Source organism: Portunus trituberculatus, chromosome 24, assembly GCF_017591435.1.
Source record: "Portunus trituberculatus isolate SZX2019 chromosome 24, ASM1759143v1, whole genome shotgun sequence".
Classification (NCBI taxonomy): Eukaryota; Metazoa; Arthropoda; class Malacostraca; order Decapoda; family Portunidae; genus Portunus; species Portunus trituberculatus.
In genome coordinates, this window is record NC_059278.1 from 18,825,776 (window position 1) to 18,849,501 (window position 23,726).

General features: G+C 42.1%; 4 protein-coding genes across 6 annotated transcripts; 1 reads left to right on the top strand and 3 right to left on the bottom strand.

The window, feature by feature from the left end:
• Positions 1 to 4,888: 4,888 nt before the first annotated feature.
• Positions 4,889 to 7,320, top strand: LOC123508438 (vitelline membrane outer layer protein 1-like). The gene is made up of 5 exons (XM_045262178.1): positions 4,889 to 5,013; positions 5,279 to 5,427; positions 5,754 to 5,910; positions 6,544 to 6,729; positions 7,029 to 7,320. The coding sequence occupies exons 1-5, from the start codon at positions 4,974 to 4,976 to the stop codon at positions 7,124 to 7,126; spliced, it is 630 nt and encodes a 209-aa protein (XP_045118113.1). The 5' UTR covers positions 4,889 to 4,973; the 3' UTR covers positions 7,127 to 7,320.
• A 2,430-nt stretch (positions 7,321 to 9,750) lies between these two features.
• On the bottom strand, positions 9,751 to 12,071 carry LOC123508233 (galactose-specific lectin nattectin-like). Its single transcript, XM_045261787.1, has 4 exons — positions 11,921 to 12,071; positions 11,281 to 11,463; positions 10,823 to 10,948; positions 9,751 to 9,961 (listed from the first exon to the last, which is right to left on the bottom strand). The coding sequence occupies exons 1-4, from the start codon at positions 11,964 to 11,966 to the stop codon at positions 9,837 to 9,839; spliced, it is 480 nt and encodes a 159-aa protein (XP_045117722.1). The 5' UTR covers positions 11,967 to 12,071; the 3' UTR covers positions 9,751 to 9,836.
• Positions 12,072 to 14,718: 2,647 nt separating this feature from the next.
• On the bottom strand, positions 14,719 to 16,193 carry LOC123508397 (perlucin-like). Its single transcript, XM_045262120.1, has 4 exons — positions 16,048 to 16,193; positions 15,523 to 15,708; positions 15,094 to 15,216; positions 14,719 to 14,990 (listed from the first exon to the last, which is right to left on the bottom strand). The coding sequence occupies exons 1-4, from the start codon at positions 16,094 to 16,096 to the stop codon at positions 14,866 to 14,868; spliced, it is 483 nt and encodes a 160-aa protein (XP_045118055.1). The 5' UTR covers positions 16,097 to 16,193; the 3' UTR covers positions 14,719 to 14,865.
• A 1,095-nt stretch (positions 16,194 to 17,288) lies between these two features.
• On the bottom strand, positions 17,289 to 23,342 carry LOC123508396 (FAD synthase-like). Of its 3 annotated transcripts, XM_045262118.1 has the most exons (13): positions 23,209 to 23,342; positions 22,343 to 22,484; positions 21,597 to 21,691; positions 21,332 to 21,455; positions 21,123 to 21,235; positions 20,719 to 20,862; positions 20,491 to 20,636; positions 20,149 to 20,237; positions 19,895 to 20,033; positions 19,452 to 19,625; positions 18,928 to 19,049; positions 18,245 to 18,386; positions 17,289 to 17,856 (listed from the first exon to the last, which is right to left on the bottom strand). In XM_045262118.1, the coding sequence occupies exons 2-13, from the start codon at positions 22,392 to 22,394 to the stop codon at positions 17,709 to 17,711; spliced, it is 1,488 nt and encodes a 495-aa protein (XP_045118053.1). In that variant the 5' UTR covers positions 22,395 to 22,484; positions 23,209 to 23,342; the 3' UTR covers positions 17,289 to 17,708. The 3 variants fall into 3 exon arrangements, with proteins under 3 accessions (XP_045118053.1, XP_045118054.1, XP_045118052.1); XM_045262119.1 differs by lacking the exon at positions 22,343 to 22,484 and having other exon boundaries at positions 23,209 to 23,317; XM_045262117.1 differs by lacking the exon at positions 23,209 to 23,342 and having other exon boundaries at positions 22,343 to 22,629.
• Positions 23,343 to 23,726: the final 384 nt, after the last annotated feature.

Below are 23,726 nucleotides of genomic sequence, written 5' to 3' on the forward strand. Positions count from 1 at the left end.
TTCAGCCATCAGATACATCAAAGGTAGAGCTAATGTGGGAGCCGACCTTATGTCCAGATTACTACAAGGCGATCAGGGGCAGGTATATAAACAGGTGATATATTGGTGTTGTGTATATTGGGTGTTGTAATTAAATACATGTTTTGTTCTATTAGTATTATGTATTGTATTGATTATGCTCTTCACCATTTCTCAGATATCGCATAGAGCAATATCTTTCTGTGTGGGCAAATGTCACTTGTCTAGTTCATGACTCGGCTATCAAACTTTAACTCAGAATTTTCGATACCTTCATTATTATCAACTAGATAATATAAAGTGTATGTTCACTTCATCCTTATCAGCATTGTTAATTACCACTGTCATTCATTATATTGTTCATGTATAACGAGCCACGTCGCAGAAGTTTGCCCAATAGTGAGACAGGCGGAGGTTTCGTGTACCACTCCCTGGATTCCATCAGCAGTCCACCTCAGTCAGCGAGCTGGGAGGACTTCCAGGAGCAGGCGTGTGGCCTGGGAAAACACTCCACCTGGCGAGACAACTAACCACTTCAGAGTTTGTGGCCACACGGAGTGTACATGGGAGTGACAGTGATCCTGAACACTCTGCACTCACATTCTGTGGAGTCACACCGACGAACTGCCACCCTGCATTTTACACCCATCTCAGTGTTGATGGAGGAGCTAGAACCCAGACTAAGTGTGTGCTACTGCGTCCAGTGATTGTTGACTACACAATTCTTTGTCATAGCATCTTGTGCGTGTATATGTGTGTGCGTGTAGGTTGAATTACAGCTATGTATAATAAAGTTTAGTTAGTGCTTGAACGTAACCAGTGACTTTAATTTCCATCTCTACCTGGTTTGGTGGAAGGCGCCATCTGAGGGTCAACAATCTAAGGAAATAGTTTTGTAAGCCCACCAGGGATTAGTAAGCTGCTGGGCTAGTAAGTTAAAACTCCAGACCTCTGGAAGGGTTTTGACAGTTGGGAAATATATATTTTGCTTTCTGCATTTTCGGCATTGTAAAATTAGACAGATAGATAAGCAGAAAGATACGTTGATAGATAGATAAACTCAACATATATGATAAATATTGAGTAATGAATAGATAGTTAGAAACAAATTTACATATACATACACAGAGACTTGTATAATACGAAACAAGTCTCGCCACCTGACACAGTGTACGGGTGAGCTGTATATAGTGTGTGCCCCAAACTTCCTTTTTTTTCTATGTTATATTCTCTCTTTTCTGGACAATTTTCACTTTTTCTCTATGAATGTCAACCTCAAGTGGGCATTTTTTTCAAGCTGGCCTTTTTTTCAAGTGGGCCTTATTTTTAACCTCTTCAGTACCATGACATATTTTCACATTTGTTCTGCTTACTGCTTGGTGACATTATACCGCTTCAGAAACTTGTGTGGTGATTGAAATAGTGAAGAATGTGGCCAATGAAAATAACATCTTTTAATCACACACAAAACTCAAGGTAAAAGTGCGTTCCAGTACTGAAGAGGTTATTTTTTTGTTGCCTTTGGTCAGCTTCCCTTCTTCCATTGAAAAAGAAAAAAAAAAACATGTTTTCCCTATTACGTTCCCTCTATTTTTCAAGGACACATTTCTCTATTATTTCGGTTCTGTAATTTCATTCACTTACCGGGGAATCGGTTACAGAGTGACCACGGGCGGAGTCACGGGGCTGTCTGGCTGGCTGGCTAGCGGGGTGAAGCGGGGGGGGGCGCTGATGTGTTTGCATGGCCAGCGCTGAGGCCGCCCGCTACTACTTATATTACAAACTAGAAATTGACATCCATGTGTTTCCTGTCTTCTTTTTTCATTGGTGGTTTTGTAAATTGGTCCATCTATAACACTTAAATACCCTTCTTTATTCTCTTCTTTCTGCTCCTCCTCCTCTTTCTCCTCTTCCTCCTCTTCCTCCCCCATAAACGGTTTTTGTATCCTTCTCGGATATCAGTTTATTTTTATCTACTCGTATTTGCTGTGTATTTTTATTGTTTTTTCTTATCGTTTTCTACAACGGACTAGAGAAGTGTGTTGCTTCGTGAGAAATTAAACAGATGAATCATAAAGATTTTTGCTCGTCTCTCCATCTATTATTTGCCATTCCCTCTCTCATGCTCCTCTTCTTTCTCCTCCTCCTTCTCCTCCTCTTCCTTCCTCTTATCTTCCACTTCTCCTGCTTCCCTTTTATTGTACATATACAAGTGAAGCAGAATTTTTTTAGTACTTTTTTGTTTCATTATTTATTCTTTTTTGCATAGTCAGTTTTTTTCCTACATATTCATCTATTTACCATTAACTTTGTGTGTGTGTGTGTGTGTGTGTGTGTGTGTGTGTGTGTGTGTGTGTGTGTGTGTGTGTGTTTACGTAAGAGGAAAAGCCCGCCAAGGGAAAGCACAGTTTTTGGGAACAATAGGAGGGACGCCATCAGGTCCATATGTCTTCCAAGGGTTTAGGCCAGCAAGGGTAAACAGGAAGAATGTCATTACGAAGAATTTCAATATAAGGCATGAAATAGTCAGAGGGAGGATGGAGATGGAGAGGGAGGGACAGGCCCAGAATCATCCAAGGTGGAGTTGTTAGCAAAGATATGAGAGAAGAGTTCAGCTTTAGAGACAGAAGAGATCGTAGTGGTGCCATCAGAATGAAACAAAGGAAGGAAAAACGGATATATTTTTGTCCAGATGCCAGAAGTGTGGAGGGGAGCTGGAATTTAAGAGATTTTGACATTTTCTATTTATGAAGGAGTGTTTTGTAAGTTGAAAAACAGACTTGGCATGATTGTGGGCAGATGTATAAAGAGCATGAGATTCAGGTGATGGAAGGCTCAAGTATCTTTTGTGGGCAACCTCTCTATCATGTATAGCACGAGAACAGGCTGTGTTAAACCAAGGTTTACAAGGTTTAGGTTGAGGAAAGGAATGAGAAATGTACGCCTCCATGCCAGACACTAACACCTCTGTTATGCGTTCAGCACTTAGAAATGGGTCTCTGACACGGAAACAGTTATCATTCCTGGGAAAATCAGCATAATACCTCCTCAGGTCCCTCCAACTGGCAGAAGCAATCTCCCCCCCTGGAGGATCCTGAGGAGGGATTGAAGAAATAGGACAAGATACAGATATGAGATTGTGATCGGAGGAGCCCAACGGTAACAGCATAATCAGAAGGATTAGAGGTAAGGAAAAGAGTCAAGAATGTTGGGCCTATCTCCAAGACGGTCAGGAATACGAGTAGGATGTTGCACCAGTTCCTCTAGGTCATGGAAGATAGCAGAGTTGAAGGCTAGTTCACCAAGATGGTCATTGGTCAGTGAAGGGAGAAGAAAGCCAAAGCTGGTGGTGAACATTGAAATCTCCAAGGATGGAGATCTCCGTGAAAGGATAGAGGGGCAGAATGTGCTCCACTTTGTAAGTTGAATAGTCAAAAAATTTACTATAGTCAGAGAAGTTAGGGGAGAGATATACAGCACAGATAGATTTAGTAAGAGAGTGACTATTGAGTCGAAGCCAGATGGTGGAAAATTCGGAAGATTCAAGACCGTGGGCATAAGAGCATGTCACAGAGACGCATAGATTTAAGACCGCGAATGTTGCAAAAGTTAATGAAGAAAGAGCTGATGGAAGTGTCAAGACATTTGTGGTTGATACCGAGAGAGCCATCCGACCAGGGGACATTTATGGTCCCTTCCCCAGAATGGGGACTCTGAGGCTGTTATTGGAGTCATCATCTTTTAATTTCAGTGAAGGAAGTGTGTGTAGTAAGGGCATGTAGTTTATGTGAAGGAGAAGAGTTGTCTTTAGAGGGCAGGCTGTGATTGCCCCTTTGAGTTGTGAGACATAAAAGAAAACATCCAGCGAGATCACAACTAGCTTTGATGGTAATTTCACAGCACTCCTGAACTGATCCAGACCAGAACTGGTTCAAAACAGAAATAGTACTCAATGACAGACTTATCATTAGGTAACACTAGGCGGTTGCCTAGGCCCCCTAGTTATTGTGGGCCTCATGAAACTCCTCATACACTTATGGTTAATAGAGGTTTTATTATTTGCACACATTATTTATGTTTTTTATTAAAATCCATTTGCTAAAATGCCAGCAGAATTATTATACTGTTAAGTGTGTCTCTGGGCCCCCTATGATGTATAAAGAAAACGGGGTCCCATTCAGTCCCCACTATTAAAAACAAACATTGGCTATCGGCCAAATAGTTCATTTAAACATCGGTATTGGCCCAGAATTTCACAATCGGTGTATCCCTAGAATAAAAGGTGCGGTGGGGGCCCCCATGCCAACCTTTGCCTAGGGTCCCCAAATTCCTAAATCCGCCCCTGCGTAGTGCTATTTGACCTCGTTAGAATTAAATTATCGTTTCAGTAGGTATCTACTATCTCTTCCTAATCCTTCTTGTGTGTGTGTGTGTGTGTTTCACTATTTGATCTGCTGCAGTCTCTGACGAGACAGCCAGACGTTACCCTACGGAACGAGCTCAGAGCTCATTATTTCCGATCTTCGGATAGGCCTGAGACCAGGCACACACCACACACCGGGACAACAAGGTCACAACTCCTCGATTTACATCCCTTACCTACTCACTGCTAGGTGAACAGGGGCTACACGTGAAAGGAGACACACCCAAATATCTCCACCCGGCCGGGGAATCGAACCCCGGTCCTCTGGCTTGTGAAGCCAGAGCTCTAACCACTAAGCTACCGGGCTCAGTGTGTGTGTGTGTGTGTGTGTGTGTGTGTGTGTGTGTGTGTGTGTGTGTTCGTACTTTACTCCTCCTCCTCCTCCTCCTCCTCCTCCTCCTCCTCCTCCTCCTCCTCCTCCTCCTCCTCCTCCTCCTCCTCCTCCTCCTCCTCCTTCTCCTCCTCCACAGAGCAACTGTATATAAAGAACTGGTTATCAATTTTCTCGTCACAATCAGTTTGACCTTTTACGATGAAGCACTACAAGGCACCGCTCGTTCTTGCATTGCTGGGTGAGTTACGCGTGTGTGTGTGTGTGTGTGTGTGTGTGTGTGTGTGTGTGTGTGTGTGTGTGTGTGTGTGTGTGTTTGTCCTCTCTTGTAACATTAAGGTTGACAGAAAAGGAGTTAAAAATGCGGGAATTGGTCAGGTATACACACTTACATACAATCACCTAACAGTTTTCCACTCATACGTACAAGAAAAAAATGGAAAATGATGGTGACTGCATATCTCTATGAGTCGTGTTAACGCTGTCTTCACCACTTTCTCTTTCAGGATTGGCTGCAGCAAACGTCGTGTCCAGGGATGACAGGGCAAAGGAGACCCACATCACCCTGGCGCTGGACTGGGCCATGAACTGGGGCTCGTGGGGGCAGCAGGAGTTTTGTCCTGAGGGAACCTTCGCCTACGCCTTCGAAATCAAGGTTAGGAATTGTTTAGCGTGTTTGGAAGGAAGACTCTCCTCTCCCCTCTCCCTTCCTCTCCTCGCCATCTATCCTCTTTCTGTCTTTGTTTTTCTCTTTTTCTTTTCTTTTTTTTTTTCCTTTACCCCTCTCTCTCTCTCTCTCTCTCTCTCTCTCTCTCTCTCTCTCTCTCTCTCTCTCTCTCTCTCTCTCTCTCTCTCTCTCTCTCTCTCTCTCTCTCTGAGTAACTTATATTAATAGTATCAAAAATAACACGCCGAATATTTCTTTGAGAGCTTAAATGCAAAGGAAGGCAAAGTTCGTGAGAAGCCAATCTGTTTCCTCAGGTAGAACCCGACGTTTGGACTGATGACACCTCCATGAATGGCATCCAGCTCTATTGCCGTCTACCAAAGGACGTGGGGCATGACGGACTCCCGCCGAGGCAAGGCGCCAAGGAATTCTCCATCACATCTAACGTGGCACGATGGGGCACTTGGAGAGGTGGGTGGAATAAAGAGCAAAGGGACTAGTCTATAAAGCAAACCTCCCCTCATTCTTATTTTGTCCAACTCTATAACGCAAGAGTTAGCCAATACTTTCAATCTTTCACACCTTTCTCTGGTAAACTCTGGAATTTCCTGCCTATTTCTGTATTTTCAACTTCCTATGGCTTGACTTCATTCAAGAGTGAGGTTTCAAGGTATTTGTGCCTGTCCTTGGCTAACTATCGGCTCTGTAGAGAGACTGGAGACTGAGAAGGCCTTTCTTTCTTTATGTATTTGTTCCCTTTGGCTAGTCCTCCCTTCTTACATAAAAAGAAAACTTGGCTTGTCCCTCAGTCTTAAGAACATGTGCATGTGAGGTATGAAGTGTGCTGATTGTTGAATGTGCAGGATGTCCAGGGAACACTGAGGTATGAAGTGGTGTGCTGTGCTGACTATACTGAGTGCAGGCACGAATGAAGTGTGAAGTGTGGTGAGTGTGGTGTGATGTGTTGTATGTGGTGTGACGTAGTCTGGTGTGGATGTTTCTTATTGTGTAATGGCATGCAGGCACGAATGAAGTGTGAATGAAATTTGGTGTGGTGTGGTGTGGTGTATGTGTGGGTGTTCCTTACTATGTCGCGGTGTACAGGCAAGAGGACATGCACTGAGGGTCTACTGACGGGCCTCAAGATGAAGAGCGAGGAGGACCAGGGATTCTTCATTGACGACACTGCAGCGAACGACCTTGAAATGCAGTGCAACCACTCCACCAAGACCCTGAACGGAGGAGGCAACCAATGGGGATACTACAGCAGCTGGTCCACGTGTCCCCAAGGTGAGTCAGCAGTCCATTGAGAGAGGATTCTTTAAAATGCCAACTCAATGTCCGCGCCTCATCTTTATCTTTTTCTGATGTAGTTAAAATCTTGATGATAAGTCAGTAATACATAGGAGATCTTTGAAATGTAACTCAATGCCCATATGTCCTCCCATTCCTCATCTACAGCAGTAAAAACTCGAGATTCATTCAGGTATTAATTGAGGAAATCTTTAAAATTTGCTAACAGCCCACACATCCTTTTTTCCTTCCTCTGCAGCAATTAAACGCTAAACTCTTCCTCCCCTTGGCTGCAGGCTGGGCTATCTGCGGCCTGATGACCCGTGTGGAGGCCGAGAGTGCCTATGACGATTCGGCACTCAACGATGTCAGAATGTACTGCTGCCAGGTCTGATTGGAGCGTCTGGTGTGATCCCTCCCTGCCCCTTCCCATCCCGTCCAACACAGAAACAAAAGCAGAAAACACCGCCATGATGGAAACTCATTGGTTCGTTGTTCCATGGAGTTAATATACCCTTGAGTCACTTGTCTTCCTTGGGTCACTGGTAGCATCGTAGTCCAGAGAATAAAACTGTTTACAATCCTTAAGCATGGTAGTATATCCTTCCTCTTACCTTAGCATATGAGCATGATATTTCGCTTATCGACACGCCACCAAGTCAAACTCTAAAGGCGGCGTCACACTAGCACTTTTTCCGTCGTCTCAGGCGATTTCCGTCGTCTTTTTACTCTTCTGTCAACTCTTTCCGTCGTCTTGAGTCAGACGGAACGCATCGTTTTCGTCTAGCGCCAATTTTTAGTCAAAATAAAAACTATGGTTTCTAATCAACACTTTTATTAAAGAAATATTTTTTTGTTAAACGGAAGAATGCTATTATCATGACAGAAGAAATTTAAATAAGTTGATGAATATATATTTGTATACATATATTTTTTTTCTTTTAGCCTAGCAATAAAAAGTTCCTCAGTTGTTTGTGTACATTTCCAGGGGAGTGCGAATGTGCGACGCTTTTTAATATTTCCAAGGCAACTTTCAAGTAGCTAGCCAAGATGAGCAGTGGACAAAACACTCTGACGAATTTCTCATAGAGAGTATTAGAGGTCACCGTTGCCTTTGGGATCACAGAACAGCTGATTACATTATAAGGGGCAAAAAAAGCCGCAGCTTGCTGGAGTGAATGAGAAGCCATGTTTGTTTACAATCGACAAGCGCGGCAAAGGCGGAAGCAAGCTTGTGTGTGACGGCCACCGTCTGCAAAAGTTGACAGTCGTCAGAAAATTGACAGTAAAAGAAGACGAAAAAGTGCTAGTGTGACGCCGCCTTAACCAATCTTCACTTATGCACTAACGTTGGTAGCGGGCGATCTCATTAACAGAGACCTCATAGTATTATTGGTAACACACAACGTAATGACGAACACTAACAAAGACTAACTAATCTTCATGTACATATTCACTAACTTTACTAGAGGAGGGTTAGGATTAGCCTTAACCTGCCCCCACTCCCCCGTCCCACTGGAATGCCTACCGTTGTGCGACCCTTCAGTGTACGTAAAATTAGCTTGGTTGCTTGTGGTCGTCAGGAGGAGGTAGGAAGGTCTTCATGGTTGAGTAGGATCGTGGATAGGAAGCGGAGGCCGACATAGTTTGACGACCATTTTCAGCATGCTAAAAACTTACGCAGCTTGGTGGCCGTCAAATTGAGGTGTGGCAGGGAGGCACGAGCGGCGCACAACGGAGTTTCAAGGGACGTACCAGAAGCGATAAGGTCGTGAAGAGGAGGCAGTTTGGTCGTCGGTTTTATATCTACTTATTGATTTTATTTAGATTTTTCCTACCACATATCCGTTTTCTTTTATTTGTTTTTTATTTATTTATTTTTATTTCATCTATTTACTATTCTCATTTATTTATTTTTATTGATTTATATTTATCTATTTACTTATTTATTCATTTACTTATCTATTTACTTATTTATCTGTTTATCATTGTCTATCTATTTATTTATCTTTCTTCCTGCACTTTCAAATTTTTCAACTAAGTAAAAGAATTACTGGTAGTTCCTGGCTACGCAAAGCAAAGCCACAGTATTATTCGTAACATTCACTCTTCTCATAACGTTGGATAGCACAGGACTTCATATCTCATGGTAGCAGTGTAACTCTCTCCAAGTAGGTGCGAGATGCGAATAATGGCTGTCACCAGATTCTCCCTCTTATAAGTACAAGTCTAACAGGACGCCAAAGAGTTCTTCAGCTGTCGTCCTGGTCGCCAAAGCAACGCTCGGAAGAGCTCAACGTCGCCTGAGGAGCGTTGAAAGGAGGCTCAGTGGAGGCCCATTGATCTTTGCAAAAGCGCGTCCGTCGGTCTTGGAGCGCTGTAAGGATGCTTACGTCGCTCTAGCATTGCAGCGAGGACGTCGTGGTCGCCTACGGAACGCCAGAAATTGGCGGAAAAATAGATGTCACGGCTTAGAGGGAACGCCGCTAGGAGTTCCACCAAAATCAACTTTCTGTTTTCCGGCGACCTCAACGCGACCAATCCATTTTTGCGGCGTAGCAACGTTCGTCATTCAGTGGGAAGGGGCCCTCATAGTGGTATTGATGTATAAGACATAACGTAAAAGGCAGGTAGGTAGAGATATCGAGCAGATGAATGAGAATGCACAGCTGTCACCTTGAAGATAATATGAATGCCAAAAATGTGCACCGCGAACCGCGACGACCTTCATACTAGATTAGAGGGGGGCAAGGGTAAGTCAGTGAAGCCAAGTAATTCATCTGCCTTGTCACACAGACCGCTTGAAAACTTCCTCCCTGATGCCCTAACACTGCAATACCCTCGGTTATTAATTATTCCAAGTGTAGTGACGCTTCAGTTTTCGGTTTGTTTCTCTCTCTCTCTCTCTCTCTCTCTCTCTCTCTCTCTCTCTCTCTCTCTCTCTCTCTCTCTCTCTCTTCAGTGGTTCCATATTTGCCCTTGAAAATCTCTACGAGGATGTGAAATAACATGCTAATGTAATGTTGGTATTAATTCATGTTACATAATATCAAGACGTGGGTGGGTGGATAAGGGACGCAGTGGCGATGGTTCTCTGGGTTGAACTACATTTGCATGCATATGAGGTGGTGGTACGCGCTGCAATCTTCGTCGTTGAAAAAGTACTTCTTCCTCTTGTCCAGCAGGAGGCAGTTCTGTTCCTTGCCGCCAGATGGCTCGTGGATGTAGCCTGCGTGGTGGAAAGAAAATTAGATTCGTATTTTTTAACGTTTTGCTCTCTCACCATCACCGCTTTTCAAAGACTCCAGTTGAAGATACTCGTGTTTTAAAGAGTATTTTTATGGTTCTGGTAATGGATTGGCAACATTTCTACTTTATTTACCCATTGAGTTCCATGACGCGTTTCCATATTCATTCTGCTTACTATTTGGTGATTTCAAACGGTTTCAGAACTTTATGTAGGGATTAAAATAGTGCAGACTGTGGCCATTAATCTTTTGACCTCCATAGATCCTTCCTAATGTCAATAAAATGGTTTAATCGTACACAAATTTCAAGGTAAAAATGTATCCCAGTACTAAAAAATTGAGTGTTTTTTTAATGGTTCTGGTGATGAATTGGCAAGATATCTAATTTATGAAAAGGAGAAACTATCTTGCAAACCCCGCTAATCATCTCTGTGGCCTTGCAAAATAATCGTGATGAGAGGGTAAAGTGTATTTGAAAACGGACCTTAGAGTCATGGAAAGTACTGATATTTTCCACAATTATTAAATCTTATAGGAAACGTTTGACTCTTCTTTACGACAGAGTGTGTGCTGGTGTGAGGGGACACGTGGAAAAGAGAGGAAAAGGAGGGTAGAAAAGAAAGGGATGAGGGTGAAAAGGAGCCTAAGAGAAGGTAGAAACTGGATAAAGAAGAGCATGTCGTCAAAATATTATAAAAATCCATTTAATCGCATAAAAGAAACAAAAAGTATGATTTAGAAGGGTAAACGAGAAGAGAAAGCACACACACACACACACACACACACACACACACACACACACACACACACACCACAGTACAAGGATAAGACGAAAAACTTACCGAAGAGACCATTGGCAAGAGCCCAGAAAGGAGTTGCCTTGGAGACTCTACTACCGTCAGCCAGCCACACCCAGTCACCCTCAGCCGCAAGGTCAGACCCGCCAAGCCAGAAGGAATCAGTCAGTCCTGAGAAAAAGAATCACAAAGACCTAAACTAAGAGGACATGGGAGCGATACAGCTATTAACCCCTTCAGTGCTACGACGCGTTTCCATATTCATTCTGCTTATTATTTGCCGAATTTATACAGCTTCAGAAACTCATGAGGGGGATTAAAATAGTGAAGACTCTAGCCAATAATCTTCTGACCTCCATAAACACTTCTTAATGCCAATATAATCGTCTAATCTTTCCTAAACTCAAGATAAAAAGGCGTCACAATACTGAAGGTGTTATTAACTTGCCTTTTTATATACAGAAGAGTCACCACACGTAAGAGTTAGCGCATCACACACTCACCATAAGTATTAATGTACTCGTAGATGGCTCTGAGGTCGGAGGCACTTTTCACCGAAGCCAAGATGCCGCCGTACATTTTACTACACACATCGTCCGCCTCTGTCCAGTTGTATGCAGAGCCGAGGTGGAAGGCCAAGCAGTTGTCTCCAACCTGCTCATAGCCCTGACTGCATCCTTGGCAGCCTGTATTGCAGTAGTAGTAGTAGTAGTAATAATAACAGTAGTAATAGTAGTAGTAATAGTAGTAGGAGGAGGAGGAGGAAGGGGAGGAGGAGTAAACTGGATCTCCCTGTTTGCTATGACTTGAATGATCTCAAAAGGAAGGTTTTATTTTTGGATAATCATTTTAACACTTATCTTTGGGGACTGGGATCTCAATGGACCTTTTTTCCTTAATATAATGTTATTGTTGCCCTTAACCAATACCCTTTTATATGGTAGTAGTAGTAGTATCGTTTCCTTAACATTAATACAGTCCTTCAACTCAAAACAACAACACATACGCATACATTTATCCCTCTTTACTGGCTAACTCCCGGAACTGCAAGGGGACTGGTAACTAAATGGGTCTTTTCTTTATTTCACTTTTTATGTTGTTCTTAGCCAGCCTTCCCCTCTTACAAGAATAAAAAGTACTTACAGGCAAAGAGTACAGCTGTGGCGACAAATAACAGTAACCATTTCATCTTGACGGCGAAATGACGGTCAGATTTCGTCCTTCACCTGTGTCTAATGGAATCTGTCTCCCTCTTAGTGCTCGACCGTGGAATGATTGAGGAAGATCACCGTTTTCTTTTGTTATATATACTCTTATGTTACTTGCACTATCCCTCTTATCTTTGCTCTAGTTGCTCTTCAGGGAGGGAGAAAGAGAGAGGTTGTGAAAGGAGGCCTGTATTGGTGGCTGGATATTATTACGTAATGAGGCGGAGAGAGAGAGAGAGAGAGAGAGAGAGAGAGAGAGAGAGAGAGAGAGAGAGAGAGTCATTTCTATAGCCAATATAATCAATCAGTTTGTATTGCTGTTCATGTTTTATTTATGGTTCAGATTTGATTGTTACTTTTAGACAGTTTTCCAGTTCTGCAATTGTCTTTCCTTGGTTTCTCTGCAGCCTTGTGCTCTCCAGCCTCTCATTGGTAGTATATTTCCCATGATATTTAGTACAAACACAAGCATTCATTTCTTATATACACTTCTTGTTTCGTCGTGTTTTCATAAGTTACTATTGCAATATCTGGCCAGTCCTTAGAAATTTCCTGTTTTCCTTATTTCTTCCGTGTTTTCGTTTTTTTTTCTTCTTTTCTTTTATTTATTCACGATTCTCAACAAAAGTCTCATCACTGTAAGGTTATCACAGCAAATGTTAGATATTGAAATATTCCTCGATTTTGCCATTTTACCTATCTCTATGTTACATCTATACTGATTTGTTTTTTTTATTTTTGCCACGTGTCTTTCAAATCAGCTACCTTAACGTGCAGGTGCCTTCCTCCCCACGCCTATGTGTAATACACCAACCTGCTTGTCCTGAACTCCATCCCTTATCGCATTGTCTCACCGCCTCTAACTTTTCGCTGAAAGTAGACCTAACTCTCTCTCTCTCTCTCTCTCTCTCTCTCTCTCTCTCTCTCTCTCTCTCTCTCTCTCTCTCTCTCTCTCTCTCTCTCTCTCTCTCTCTCTCTCTCTCTCTCTCTCTCTCTCTCTCTCTCTCTCTCTCTCTCTCTCTCTCTCTCTCTCTCTCTCTCTCTCTCTCTCTCTCTCTCTCTCTCTCTCTCTCTCTCTCTCTCTCTCTCTCTCTCTCTCTCTCTCTCTCTCTCTCTCTCTCTCTCTCTCTCTCTCTCTCTCTCTCTCTCTCTCTCTCTCTCTCTCTCTCTCTCTCTCTCTCTCTCTCTCTCTCTCTCTCTCTCTCTCTCTCTCTCTCTCTCTCTCTCTCTCTCTCTCTCTCTCTCTCTCTCTCTCTCTCTCTCTCTCTCTCTCTCTCTCTCTCTCTCTCTCTCTCTCTCTCTCTCTCTCTCTCTCTCTCTCTCTCTCTCTCTCTCTCTCTCTCTCTCTCTCTCTCTCTCTCTCTCTCTCTCTCTCTCTCTCTCTCTCTCTCTCTCTCTCTCTCTCTCTCTCTCTCTCTCTCTCTCTCTCTCTCTCTCTCTCTCTCTCTCTCTCTCTCTCTCTCTCTCTCTCTCTCTCTCTCTCTCTCTCTCTCTCTCTCTCTCTCTCGTCATGATTGCTACTGGATCACTCCTTGCGGTCTTCCATCACCACGAGCCTCATCTTGCTTGGCACAATAACGTCAATTGGAAGCAGGACCAGGACTCTTTTCTTTATGAAGCTCAAGTGGGGTAACTGGATATAATACTTAGCTGGACATACTCTTTCTAGTTCTTTCTGGTTCTCTGCTAATGATGTAATGATCATTCAGAGAGTACGTGCAGTTTATCCAGGTGTTGCCCTTCCTAGCACATTAAGCAACTTGAGAAAGGAGGCCTGCACTCGACCGGGTGTCACAATAGGCCGTTCTTTAATTGGCACCAGGGCGTGAGTTTGCCCACCATAGTGTCAAAGTCCAAACAGACATTGATGTGTAGCTAGTGCAGTGACGACGCAGGTGTGCTTGTTTTCTCTAGCATATTCCCTTCATTCCCTTTTGTCGACTTCATGAGTGATTACGAGAAGGAATCGTACTTTGCTCATGAACGTAATTGATATCCAAGCTTCCATCTCCCAGACATAACAGTTTAGAATTGTCAACCTGCAGTCACCAGTCCTTACACATGCAGAGACAGAACGTGCATAATAGTAGTAGGTACATTAATTTTTTATCCTGACAGTTCTTCGTATCTGTATTGGAGCGTGTAGGGACCTCTTAATGCAGGGATCATTTGCCGTATAGTTATCTTCCTCCCCCGTAAGTGCTGATTATATTATTTCTCTTTGCCTGAAAAGCTATGTTAATTATAAAGACTAGCCTTAAATCAACAAGAAAAATCCTGTATTTTTTACTTGATTGTATTAAAGTGCTTAAAGTTTTTAAAGTATTTTTATTCAGAATATGTAGTTGAAGTGGATCGCTGCTTTACAACGCTACTCATGTCAGTCCTCCTTGCTGACTGCTTGTTATGGAAGATGAGTGGTTAAGTATCGCGATGGTGTCACGCGCCTGTGATGAGCGGCGCAGTAAGGGGTGGAGAAAAGTATAACATTGATATGTCCTGAAGTGAGACAGGCTGCATACCTCACAGGTAGAGATCCATTGTTTATTCATTTTGTTTGTTGTTCATAGCAAACACAATCAAAGATAAACACAGGATAATTGACCTATATTTTCATTTCAGTGTGTGTGTGTGTGTGTGTGTGTGTGTGTGTGTGTGTGTTCCTTTATTCATCTTGTCTAGTCATCCTCCGTTATGTTAAAGTAATGATGTTAGTTTTAGTTAAATACTTAATCAAGGAAGAATAATTTATTGAAAACATTTCATCAGTTCATCAGTGGTAACAGCCTACTGGCAAGTCACCCGCTGAACTATAACAGTCTCTTCCCTACAGAATGAATGCGGTGTTCCAGCTTATGTACGGCTAAAGGGAGGCGAAGTCTACAGTTCCTCGCACAAGGCGTGGTGTGAGAGGCTGCAGGACAGATCGTTGAAGTAGAATTTCCTGGTGGAGTCAAGCGCTAGACAGTTCTCCTCAGCGCCACCGTCAGGTTCCTGAACCCATCCTGCGAGGGAAAGAGGAGGTAAGAACACCATACCTGTTTGTCATACTATCAACGCACACTGCCGGTTCAGTTAAGCATAATGCTGAGTGCTGAGTGTGCTTACCTATCAAGCTGTTATGGATGGCCCAGTAGGGCGTCCCGCGGGGTACACGGGAGCCGTCTATCCAGTGCCAGTCGCCCTCCACAGCCATGTCAGAGGCGCCCAGCCAATAAGACCCGGCCAGACCTGTACATAATGACACTCACCTTAATTTATGTACCATGAATATTACTACCATCACCACTACTACTACTATTATCGCTACTACTACTACTACTACTACTACTACTACTACTACTACTACTACTACTACTACTATTGCTACTGCTACTATTACTAAAGGCTAATCAACCAAAAAGTTTCAGTTCAGTATAGATCACCATTTAATCTACCATCCTAAAATCACTGTATACCTCCACCCTTTTCATTCCTCTCCCTCCCTTCCCCATCTCCTTTTTAGTCTTCCTGTTCAAACTTCGTCACCTGACTCACCGTATTCAATGATGTACTCGTAGATGTCTCTGTGAGTGTCAGGTGACTTCACGGTTGCCAGGACAATATTAGGACCCATCCCGGCGCACAGGTCCCTCGCCTCCTCCCACGTTGCCGTCACCTCGGAGCGGAAGGAGAAGCATTGCCCCCCAATGTCGTGAAAACCCGTAGAGCACCCGTGGACTCCTGCCGTAGCGAAAAAATGGGGATAAGTATACCATAACGTGTGGAATTAGAAAAAAAAAATGTTGTTCTTTTGATGAGGGAGAAGAAAAGAATGGTTAGCTAAAAATGTATAAGATATTAACAAGAGATAGCTACTCGAGAACTTATAACGAAAACTCCTCGTTCTCGTAACTAAAAGGAGAGAAAAGAACCAGTCCGCAGATCACAAAGTAGAATGGCCGTAGCAGTAAGCATTGACATGAGAAGAAAAAGGGAAGACTCACTGAAAAAGCAAGATATTAACAGATAAAGAACTAGAAGAGAAACAGATTGACGTGTGCTACAATATTATAATAGTACCTGCAGCTGCGAGAGAGAGCAAAGCCACGACTACTGTTTGAACGCCCATGGTGCCTCTTTCTCCTGTCTGACAAGTGAGTAGGGAAGATACAGTGTTCCCGTGGCATTTATACAGCCTAATATTACACAACCTCCTCTGCTACCGCCAGCCTGTGCCACTGACGCAATAGGACGCAATAGGCTGCTGGGTGACGAGGCGAAATTTGAACAATGGGAATGGAAACTCGCTCTTATCTTGTAGCAATCTAGGCACACGTTAAGTTACTGGCGCACTCTGAGGGGTTTCCTTGGCTATGGTGATAGTTCAATGAAGAAGCAGTCTATGGTGAATCATTTACGAGAACCTGACATTATCTCTATCCCAAAATGTTTTCTAAATAAGGGACTCTTTTTGTGATACGTGTATTTTTTTATTATTTTAACCTAAGAAGTGGTGAGATACATATATTTCATTACGTTAAATATATTCCAGTTACCATTTTTGATTACTTTAGATTTTTTTTTTTTTTTTTTTACATCAGGAGGCGCTCTGATCTCTAACATATATAACTCTCTCTCTCTCTCTCTCTCTCTCCAAAGGCCACATTGCCGAATTCTCAAAAGTGTTTCTTCTTAATAATGTACGTACTACTTAGAGATGTCGTCAACATGTCACTAGAACGGTAAAAACATCACTAATATCCGCCTAACTTCAACTAGACAGACGTCTTTAAAAGTAGTAAAGACGCGATCCAGAAATGCTTCAGAATATGGGCCATGGTGATGTAATAGCGGTGGAGAGGAGGCGCTGCTGGAATGAGAGAGAGAGAGAGAGAGAGAGAGAGAGAGGCTTGAGACGATAATGATAAGGCAAGGAGGTAGAAGGAAATCTATTGTGTCAAGCCAAGGACACTTGTTGCATTCATAGCTTAAGACAGAAATAATAGGAATAATTATGGTATATCTGTAGTTTCTTCGTCGTGAATGTTGTTGTTGTTAAGATTGTTTTATTGGTGTCTTAATACTTTTACTACTACCACCACCACCACCATTATTCTTTTTTGCTATTATCTACTATTACTATTTCTACTATGCTTTTTTTTTCACTACTATTGCTACTACATACCATTAGTACTCTTACTAAAGTCTTTCTCTTACTCTTCCTTTAATGAGGAGTCATAAAGATAATACATGCTATAAAAGAATAGTTAGATTTCTACACCATATACTTAGCTAGCTTGGAATGATAAAGAAACTTCATATTATATACTAATGGCGATTTATATTTTAACATAAAACTTATCAAATTCCCTACAAATGTTCTGTACATTCCTCCTGCCTGAGTGAGGCAACATTCAGAGACCAAATTGTGACACACGTTAAAAATGTAACCAGAATAAACAACAGGAGCACAGGGATGAAAGGATACAGTCATACATACATTCACCTCTGTCTAGTAAACACTTCATTTCTTACAATATTGCATATTGCCTTTCTATTATTTACATGTATATTTTCATCACCATAATTACTGCTGACAATACAGATGAGAATGTTTCCCTGGGAATTTGTACTTAATATGAAACATAAGTAACAAGGAATATTGCATCTTTGTATTAGATTAAAAAGTGCCAGAGATATGTAATGACTAAACCAAGTCACTGTCATTACTGCTGCCACTGTCAGTGTTTGCTGGAGAGCCTCCCCCGCCGCTCCATGTCCGGCTCCTGCAGCAGGTGGGCTGGCAGGTACATCACTTGGCCAGCCCGGTCCTTGGTCACTAGCAGGGGGTTGGGTAGGGTGTTGTGCTGACTCCCAATAGATGTGTAGCTGCAAAAGAAAAGAGCAATGCCTCTTAGTTATATCCTAATAGATATGTATACTCTGTCTACCTGTACAACAGGTGACAGTCCCACAAAGGGTGGTCCAGACTAGACACCACACACTCACAGATACACACACATTATTCTTGTTCCTAGCCCTAGTGGAAAAGGGAAAGTCTCACAGACCACCATAATAAAAACACAAAATTAAATCGCAGGCTTGCTGTGATCATATCCCTATATATTTTCAGCTGCTCTCTTATGAGATGCTTGGCTGCAGTCTTGTAGAGCTCTGTCATGGCCATGCCATTATGACCAAGCCATTAGAGAGGAATGGCACAAGACTATTAACTAATGACTATTGTAGTGAATGCAATAAAGTATGGTGAACTCACCCCCAGTCATACAAGGAACAGTAAGGCAGGTAGAGACCCCGCACAAAGTCCCAAATATTGTTGTACTTCCAGTTGAGAATTGGAGTAACTCGCATCATGGGAGGCCAGTCCTGGTCCGTGGGAGTGAAAAACCCCAGAGTGTCTGAGGAAGATCAAACTATTTACACAACAATAGGATGCAGTACTACTACTTAAGTAGGGAATGAAACTGAAACATCAAATGCAGTGCTTCTGAACACTACATAAAAATGTTACAAAATATCAGAGGTATGTAATTTTTTAAGCATCTTTCTGCAAAAATATTAAATCCAATACTATGCACTACACTCTTTAAGAACCATGTAATTTGACCCTTTAGACTTTGAACCAGATAATAACAAAAGCTTCATAATAGAATCAACAATGTAACAATACATTCTTTTACAGTCAAAGTAATTTCCAGACATCCAGCATTAGAAAGTGAAAAAGTTAAGTACTATTAAGTAGACAACTGACACAAGAACACCACACACCACTTTAACAGACACAAAGTGTCCTGTGGTGCTCTCACATCAGGTGCCTAGTTAACCAGTTCTTCATTGTTTTACGCTTTAATTTTAAATATCTGCAATCAATATTGAAAGCAGGATTTATTATATTAATTTATTATGAAATTCTCACTAACATGGCTAGAAGGATCCCACCTGAGTAAGGGTCGCTGCGGCGAGTGCCCATAATGACAGCCTTGATCTTGGGCCTCTTTTCCAGCAGCTTGAACAGGGCAGACTTCATGGGCCCCGGCAGCACCTCACAGTCCAAGTCATATCTGTCAGGACACACTGGTTGACGTGCACCATAACACAGGCTGTCCCACTGTCATATTCCTCTGGTCTGTATTACTCTAGCTGTGTTTCATTACCTTAAGCTAATTGGTTATGAGTAGTGAGTGCATGAATGTTGAACCTGTGTTGTGTGTGATGTGGAATGTAAAACTAGGAGTAAGTGAAGTTGAGTAAAAACTTGTCCTTTAAGATCTTAGTTTCATAAAAAAAAAATCAGAGGGGAAATATATAAATAATTCAATATTCTCACACAAATCACCCTCAAAACATGCAGGTGGTACAGAAACACATGAATATACTCTGACTTTCTTTTAATCAAACAGCTGAATGCATGACACTCTACATTATGAGTCAACAAAAGTCACACCAGGCAGCATCTCACTTACCTGTTAATTGACTGCTGGACAAACTCTGTGACCTGAGGGAAAGCCTTGTCCTCCGTGATGTACACAGCCTGCAGCTTAATGTCTGGATACTTCTGTCGCATGAGTGCATAGGTCAGATGCAGCACTGCCAGACAGTCTTTGCCACCGTTATAACACATGCAGATTTCCTCTGAACTGTATGAAGAATTAGATAATGTAGGATGGGCTGAAAATGGCATTTCTGAGATGCATAAAATCACATCATTCATATCTCTGTAATCTAATTAACAGAACTTTAAACAAAAATTTGTTTTATCACTTAGTTTTTTTCAAAATCTAGAAGCAAAGTAAGGGAACATTTCTCAGTTCATGTACAAAGATATGTAATTCATTTTAGCTCTTTGCTTTTACAAAGACAGTCCACCTGTTATATGGACAGATAAATAGATGAAGACTGTTTTTACCTGTACTTCTCCATACACTGATGGATGATGCTGGTGGCTTCTTGTACAGGTGCCTGAAGGGATGGAGTGGTCTCCAGCAGTTTGTCTATGTGCTCCCAGGGAGACGTCACTGTGTCTTCCTTGTACTCTATTGGTGTCCCTGTATGGTCCAAATGTCCTCATATCACAAGTACAAGTGTTTAATCCCATCAATCAAATAATTCATGAAACCCTATTTGCAATGCCTCATTCATTAACACTTCTTTGCAACTTACCCTCTGGAAGTTTAGTCAGTAAGTGTTCCTTAGCTGTTGTTACATCACTGGAACTGAGGGACTCCATGGTGATCTTAGTCTTGTAGTAGCTGCAAGAATAGTTTAATTGATAAATCTCACTAAAGCAAGAAAAACAGTACTACATTCTCTCTCTTTGGATGAAGATAAGATGCAAGGAAATATAATGCTGCTGGTTCTGTCCAAAGTTTCCCTACCACCTCTCTCTCACACCTCAGCCTCAAATGTGTACATCAGTGCATCTACAGGCTACCACAACACTTCAAAACTATTCATTCTTTCCAAAGGTGTCAAATGAACAAACTCACACCACCAATAACTAACCTGTGAAACATTTTGGGATACGAGCCAAAAGACACTGATGGAAAGTTTGCCACAGTTTCATTGAGTATTGAGGCAATGGACACTTCATCAGCCGTCACATACACTATGTCGCTCATGAATCCCAGGCCAGGCTTATGAAACAATTTCTGAAAATAACATATAGTGTCACATTTTTATAACAATTACCTTACCTTATTTCTTTGTTTCCCCTAGTCTCAACACTCCTACCTTCCCCATGTAAGTGAAGGCCTTCTCCAAAAGATACGGGACACCAGGGAAAATAGTAACGTTCTTCACAGCAACAATGGGATAGCGAGCCTTGGTCCCTTGAGGTTTCTCCTCTGCAAAGTGTAGCACCGCAGACTCAGGAATCTACCAGAGAGGAAGGTAAGGAATGATGTTTTATTCATATGGCACCAAAAACTCTCCTAAATTATCTTCTACTTTAAATCTTACAATTGTCTATATTGGTTAGCTATCTCCACAAAGACTTCAAAGTGAGGGAGTCCTTTTGAACATTTGCAGTGCCTTGTCTCAGCTACATTATTGTCAGCCTAGTATAAAAATACACTTTCTATGGAATAAAGATTTCTAGGTGTTTATAAATACTAGAAGCTTTCATTGGGACATACATGAGCCATCTTCATAGCCGGAGAGGTTAGGTCATCAGTCTTGAAGTAGCCCCTTATCAATTCTACTAAAGTTGGGTGCGGCTTCACCTTTTCCCCAAACGCAGCAGCCACACCTGTAAAGAAATATTACCTAAATTTACTACAATCCCATTCCACATTTTGAAGCCTTAGACCAGAGTTGCATGAAAAATTGTGGCACAGAATCATACTTTCAAAGGTGATGTCGTCGTGTGTTGGTCCAATGCCTCCTGATGTCAGGACATACGTATACCGCTCGGAGAACTGAGCCACTTCCTTAGCAATGGTGTCCACATCATCAGGAATTACAGACACCTGCAGAACACACAATGCATCACCTAAAACATACATTTCTTTGCTATGAATACGCATCATATGAACAGGAACACAAAAACATCAGTGGTTATCATAATCTCCACAGCAACTATATGCAGTACAGTAAAAACCCATCCTTACCCTTTTCACTTTGACTCCATAGTTGTGGAGGTGTTTGGTCATAAAGAAGGTATTAGTATCTTGTGTCTGGCCTTTCAAGATTTCATCGCCAATAACTGGAAATCATCAACACCATTAGTCAGTCTTCTACCACACTTCGAGTATTAGCATCACACCGAGACACTCATTGTAACCTAACTTAATCAGAAGAGTGAGTGTCTTTGATGCCTGGCATATTGGGGGGGGGTAGAGCCCTCACCATTAGCTCAAGGGTTAGGATAGTGTGTCAGAGGTATGGGGAGACGGTTATTTACAATTTTTTTAGTATTATTTTCCCAGAAGCAACGTTTTCTCCTTAGACTTGACATTTACAAAATTTGGCCTATATTTGCCCTCCCCCCCACAAGATCCCCACATTTGTTTGTCCTGGAGAGGGGCGGCAATAGAATACATAAAGATTGGCCCTGTTTGCAACTTTTGGTACAAGTTAGGAAGAAGTGGCATGTTACACAATGACTTAGGTAATCTGTTATGCAAGACATCTTAACTCGAAGATTTACTTATATCTTCAAAAGCCACGCATGGTTTACCCTTCAGAAAGTTATATGATGACAAAACAGAGTAAGCATTAAGCTAAGTACACCAGTAGTGGCAAACTCCCCTCCAGCCCACAGTGCCTGCCACCCACAGCCTGCCACGACCTGCATTAGTGTAACGAGACGCCAGCCACCAAAGGAACTGTAATAGATGACAAGCAAAACACTTACTGATGATACCAGCTGTGGGCACTTGAACTTGGTCCTGCTTCTGCCCTTCCATGGTGGCCAGGGTGCGACACAGGAGCTGCCTTGCACTATCCACTCTCGCCCGCCTTGTCAGCCTCCCCTTCGTCAGCAGACTTCTGGCCAACTGTATTGATGCGGTCTTATAAACTAAAAAGCATCTCGTGCTCATATTCATGTCGCTGTCCCCGGAATGACCACCTCCATAGTAGTGCCACTAGTGCCATAATCACCCTGCTGGCATTCCTCCCTCCCTCTCTCCCCTCCCTGAGTCCCTGCCCTGTGCCCCAGCAGTGTTTTATTGACAGAGTTTCGCTTCATTGCTTAGATTGTTGATATCTGCATTGTGCACGTGTTAACTGTCGCTAAAATGTGCTAACAAAAATGTTTTCCTTTTTTTCTTTCTTTTTTTTCAGTACTAGATATTATTGTATTCGTGTAAATGTGATACTGTTAGGTAGCCACTATCACTTGTGTTATGTAAACATTAAACTAAAATTAATTCCGTTGGAAAGTAAGATTGCTATAGTTTAGGTTTGAGCAATGATAACAGGTGCAGTTGTTCTTATTATCCAAGCTAAGGGCGAAACAGAAGAAATATCTTTAATTTGCTTCGGGAAGGCGAAGAAAAGTGGCGCCAAATTTGGAAACATTTGCTTTCAGTGTTTATTTTCTTTGCTCCTCTTTGTTTCCGAAATTTTCTTTATCATCCAAGTTGTCGTCTAAAGTAATAGATATTTATCATAGACATTTATACTATAGACACGTACTGTGGTAAATGTTTACAATCACTGTACAATGTAAATTCCTAAAATAGTATAGCTAATAGATAGTATATGACTCGTACTTACTTTCTATTTGGGGTTTTAGAGGGTGCTCTATAGAACATTGCTTGTTTTAGCGTCACAAAGTTTAACACCACTTCCAATTTCTAAGTCCAGTGTTTGTGTGCTGTCTACACCAGCTTGTGTCGACTGAGCCTCTTAACACACGTGCGCCGCGCCCGCAACAACACGATGTAGTTCCTTTTGCTCGCCATATTTGAAGCGGCATACCAATAATTATTTGAAGTGGCGAGTGTGTGTCCACGTTTAAGAGCAAGTCGAACGTAAAACACAAAAAGAACAACACTTCAGATGGAAGGAAATATTGTTTTTTCTTCAGTCAGTTATGAAAATATAGGAAATACGCTAACTAGGGGAAATGACGTCAAATATATATACGCACGTGGAAATTTACAGAAGCTTCGTGGCTGAATTCCTTTCCATCGGGGAATTCTTAGCTGTTTAGGCAGGTTCAAAGAGGGATACACGAAGAACAACACTTCAGATGAGAGGAAATATTATTCTTCCTTCAGTCACCTATAAAA

Coding starts and splice junctions, on each gene's coding strand:
- LOC123508233 (XM_045261787.1), bottom strand. CDS start 11,966: ATGAAATGGTTACTGTTATTTGTCGCCACAGCTGTACTCTTTGCCT. Junction 10,949..11,280: donor CGAGTACATTAATACTTATG/GTGAGTGTGTGA, acceptor TCTTTTTCTCAG/GACTGACTGATTCCTTCTGG. Junction 9,962..10,822: donor TCTTGCCAATGGTCTCTTCG/GTAAGTTTTTCG, acceptor TCCACCACGCAG/GCTACATCCACGAGCCATCT.
- LOC123508397 (XM_045262120.1), bottom strand. CDS start 16,096: ATGGGCGTTCAAACAGTAGTCGTGGCTTTGCTCTCTCTCGCAGCTGCA. Junction 15,709..16,047: donor GCTCTCTCTCGCAGCTGCAG/GTACTATTATAA, acceptor TCGCTACGGCAG/GAGTCCACGGGTGCTCTACG. Junction 15,217..15,522: donor CGAGTACATCATTGAATACG/GTGAGTCAGGTG, acceptor CATTATGTACAG/GTCTGGCCGGGTCTTATTGG.
- LOC123508438 (XM_045262178.1), top strand. CDS start 4,974: ATGAAGCACTACAAGGCACCGCTCGTTCTTGCATTGCTGG. Junction 5,428..5,753: donor CCTACGCCTTCGAAATCAAG/GTTAGGAATTGT, acceptor CTGTTTCCTCAG/GTAGAACCCGACGTTTGGAC. Junction 5,911..6,543: donor ACGATGGGGCACTTGGAGAG/GTGGGTGGAATA, acceptor CGCGGTGTACAG/GCAAGAGGACATGCACTGAG.
- LOC123508396 (XM_045262117.1), bottom strand. CDS start 22,535: ATGAATATGAGCACGAGATGCTTTTTAGTTTATAAGACCGCATCAATA. Junction 21,236..21,331: donor CGACGACATCACCTTTGAAA/GTATGATTCTGT, acceptor ATTTCTTTACAG/GTGTGGCTGCTGCGTTTGGG. Junction 20,863..21,122: donor CGGCTATGAAGATGGCTCAT/GTATGTCCCAAT, acceptor CCTCTCTGGTAG/ATTCCTGAGTCTGCGGTGCT.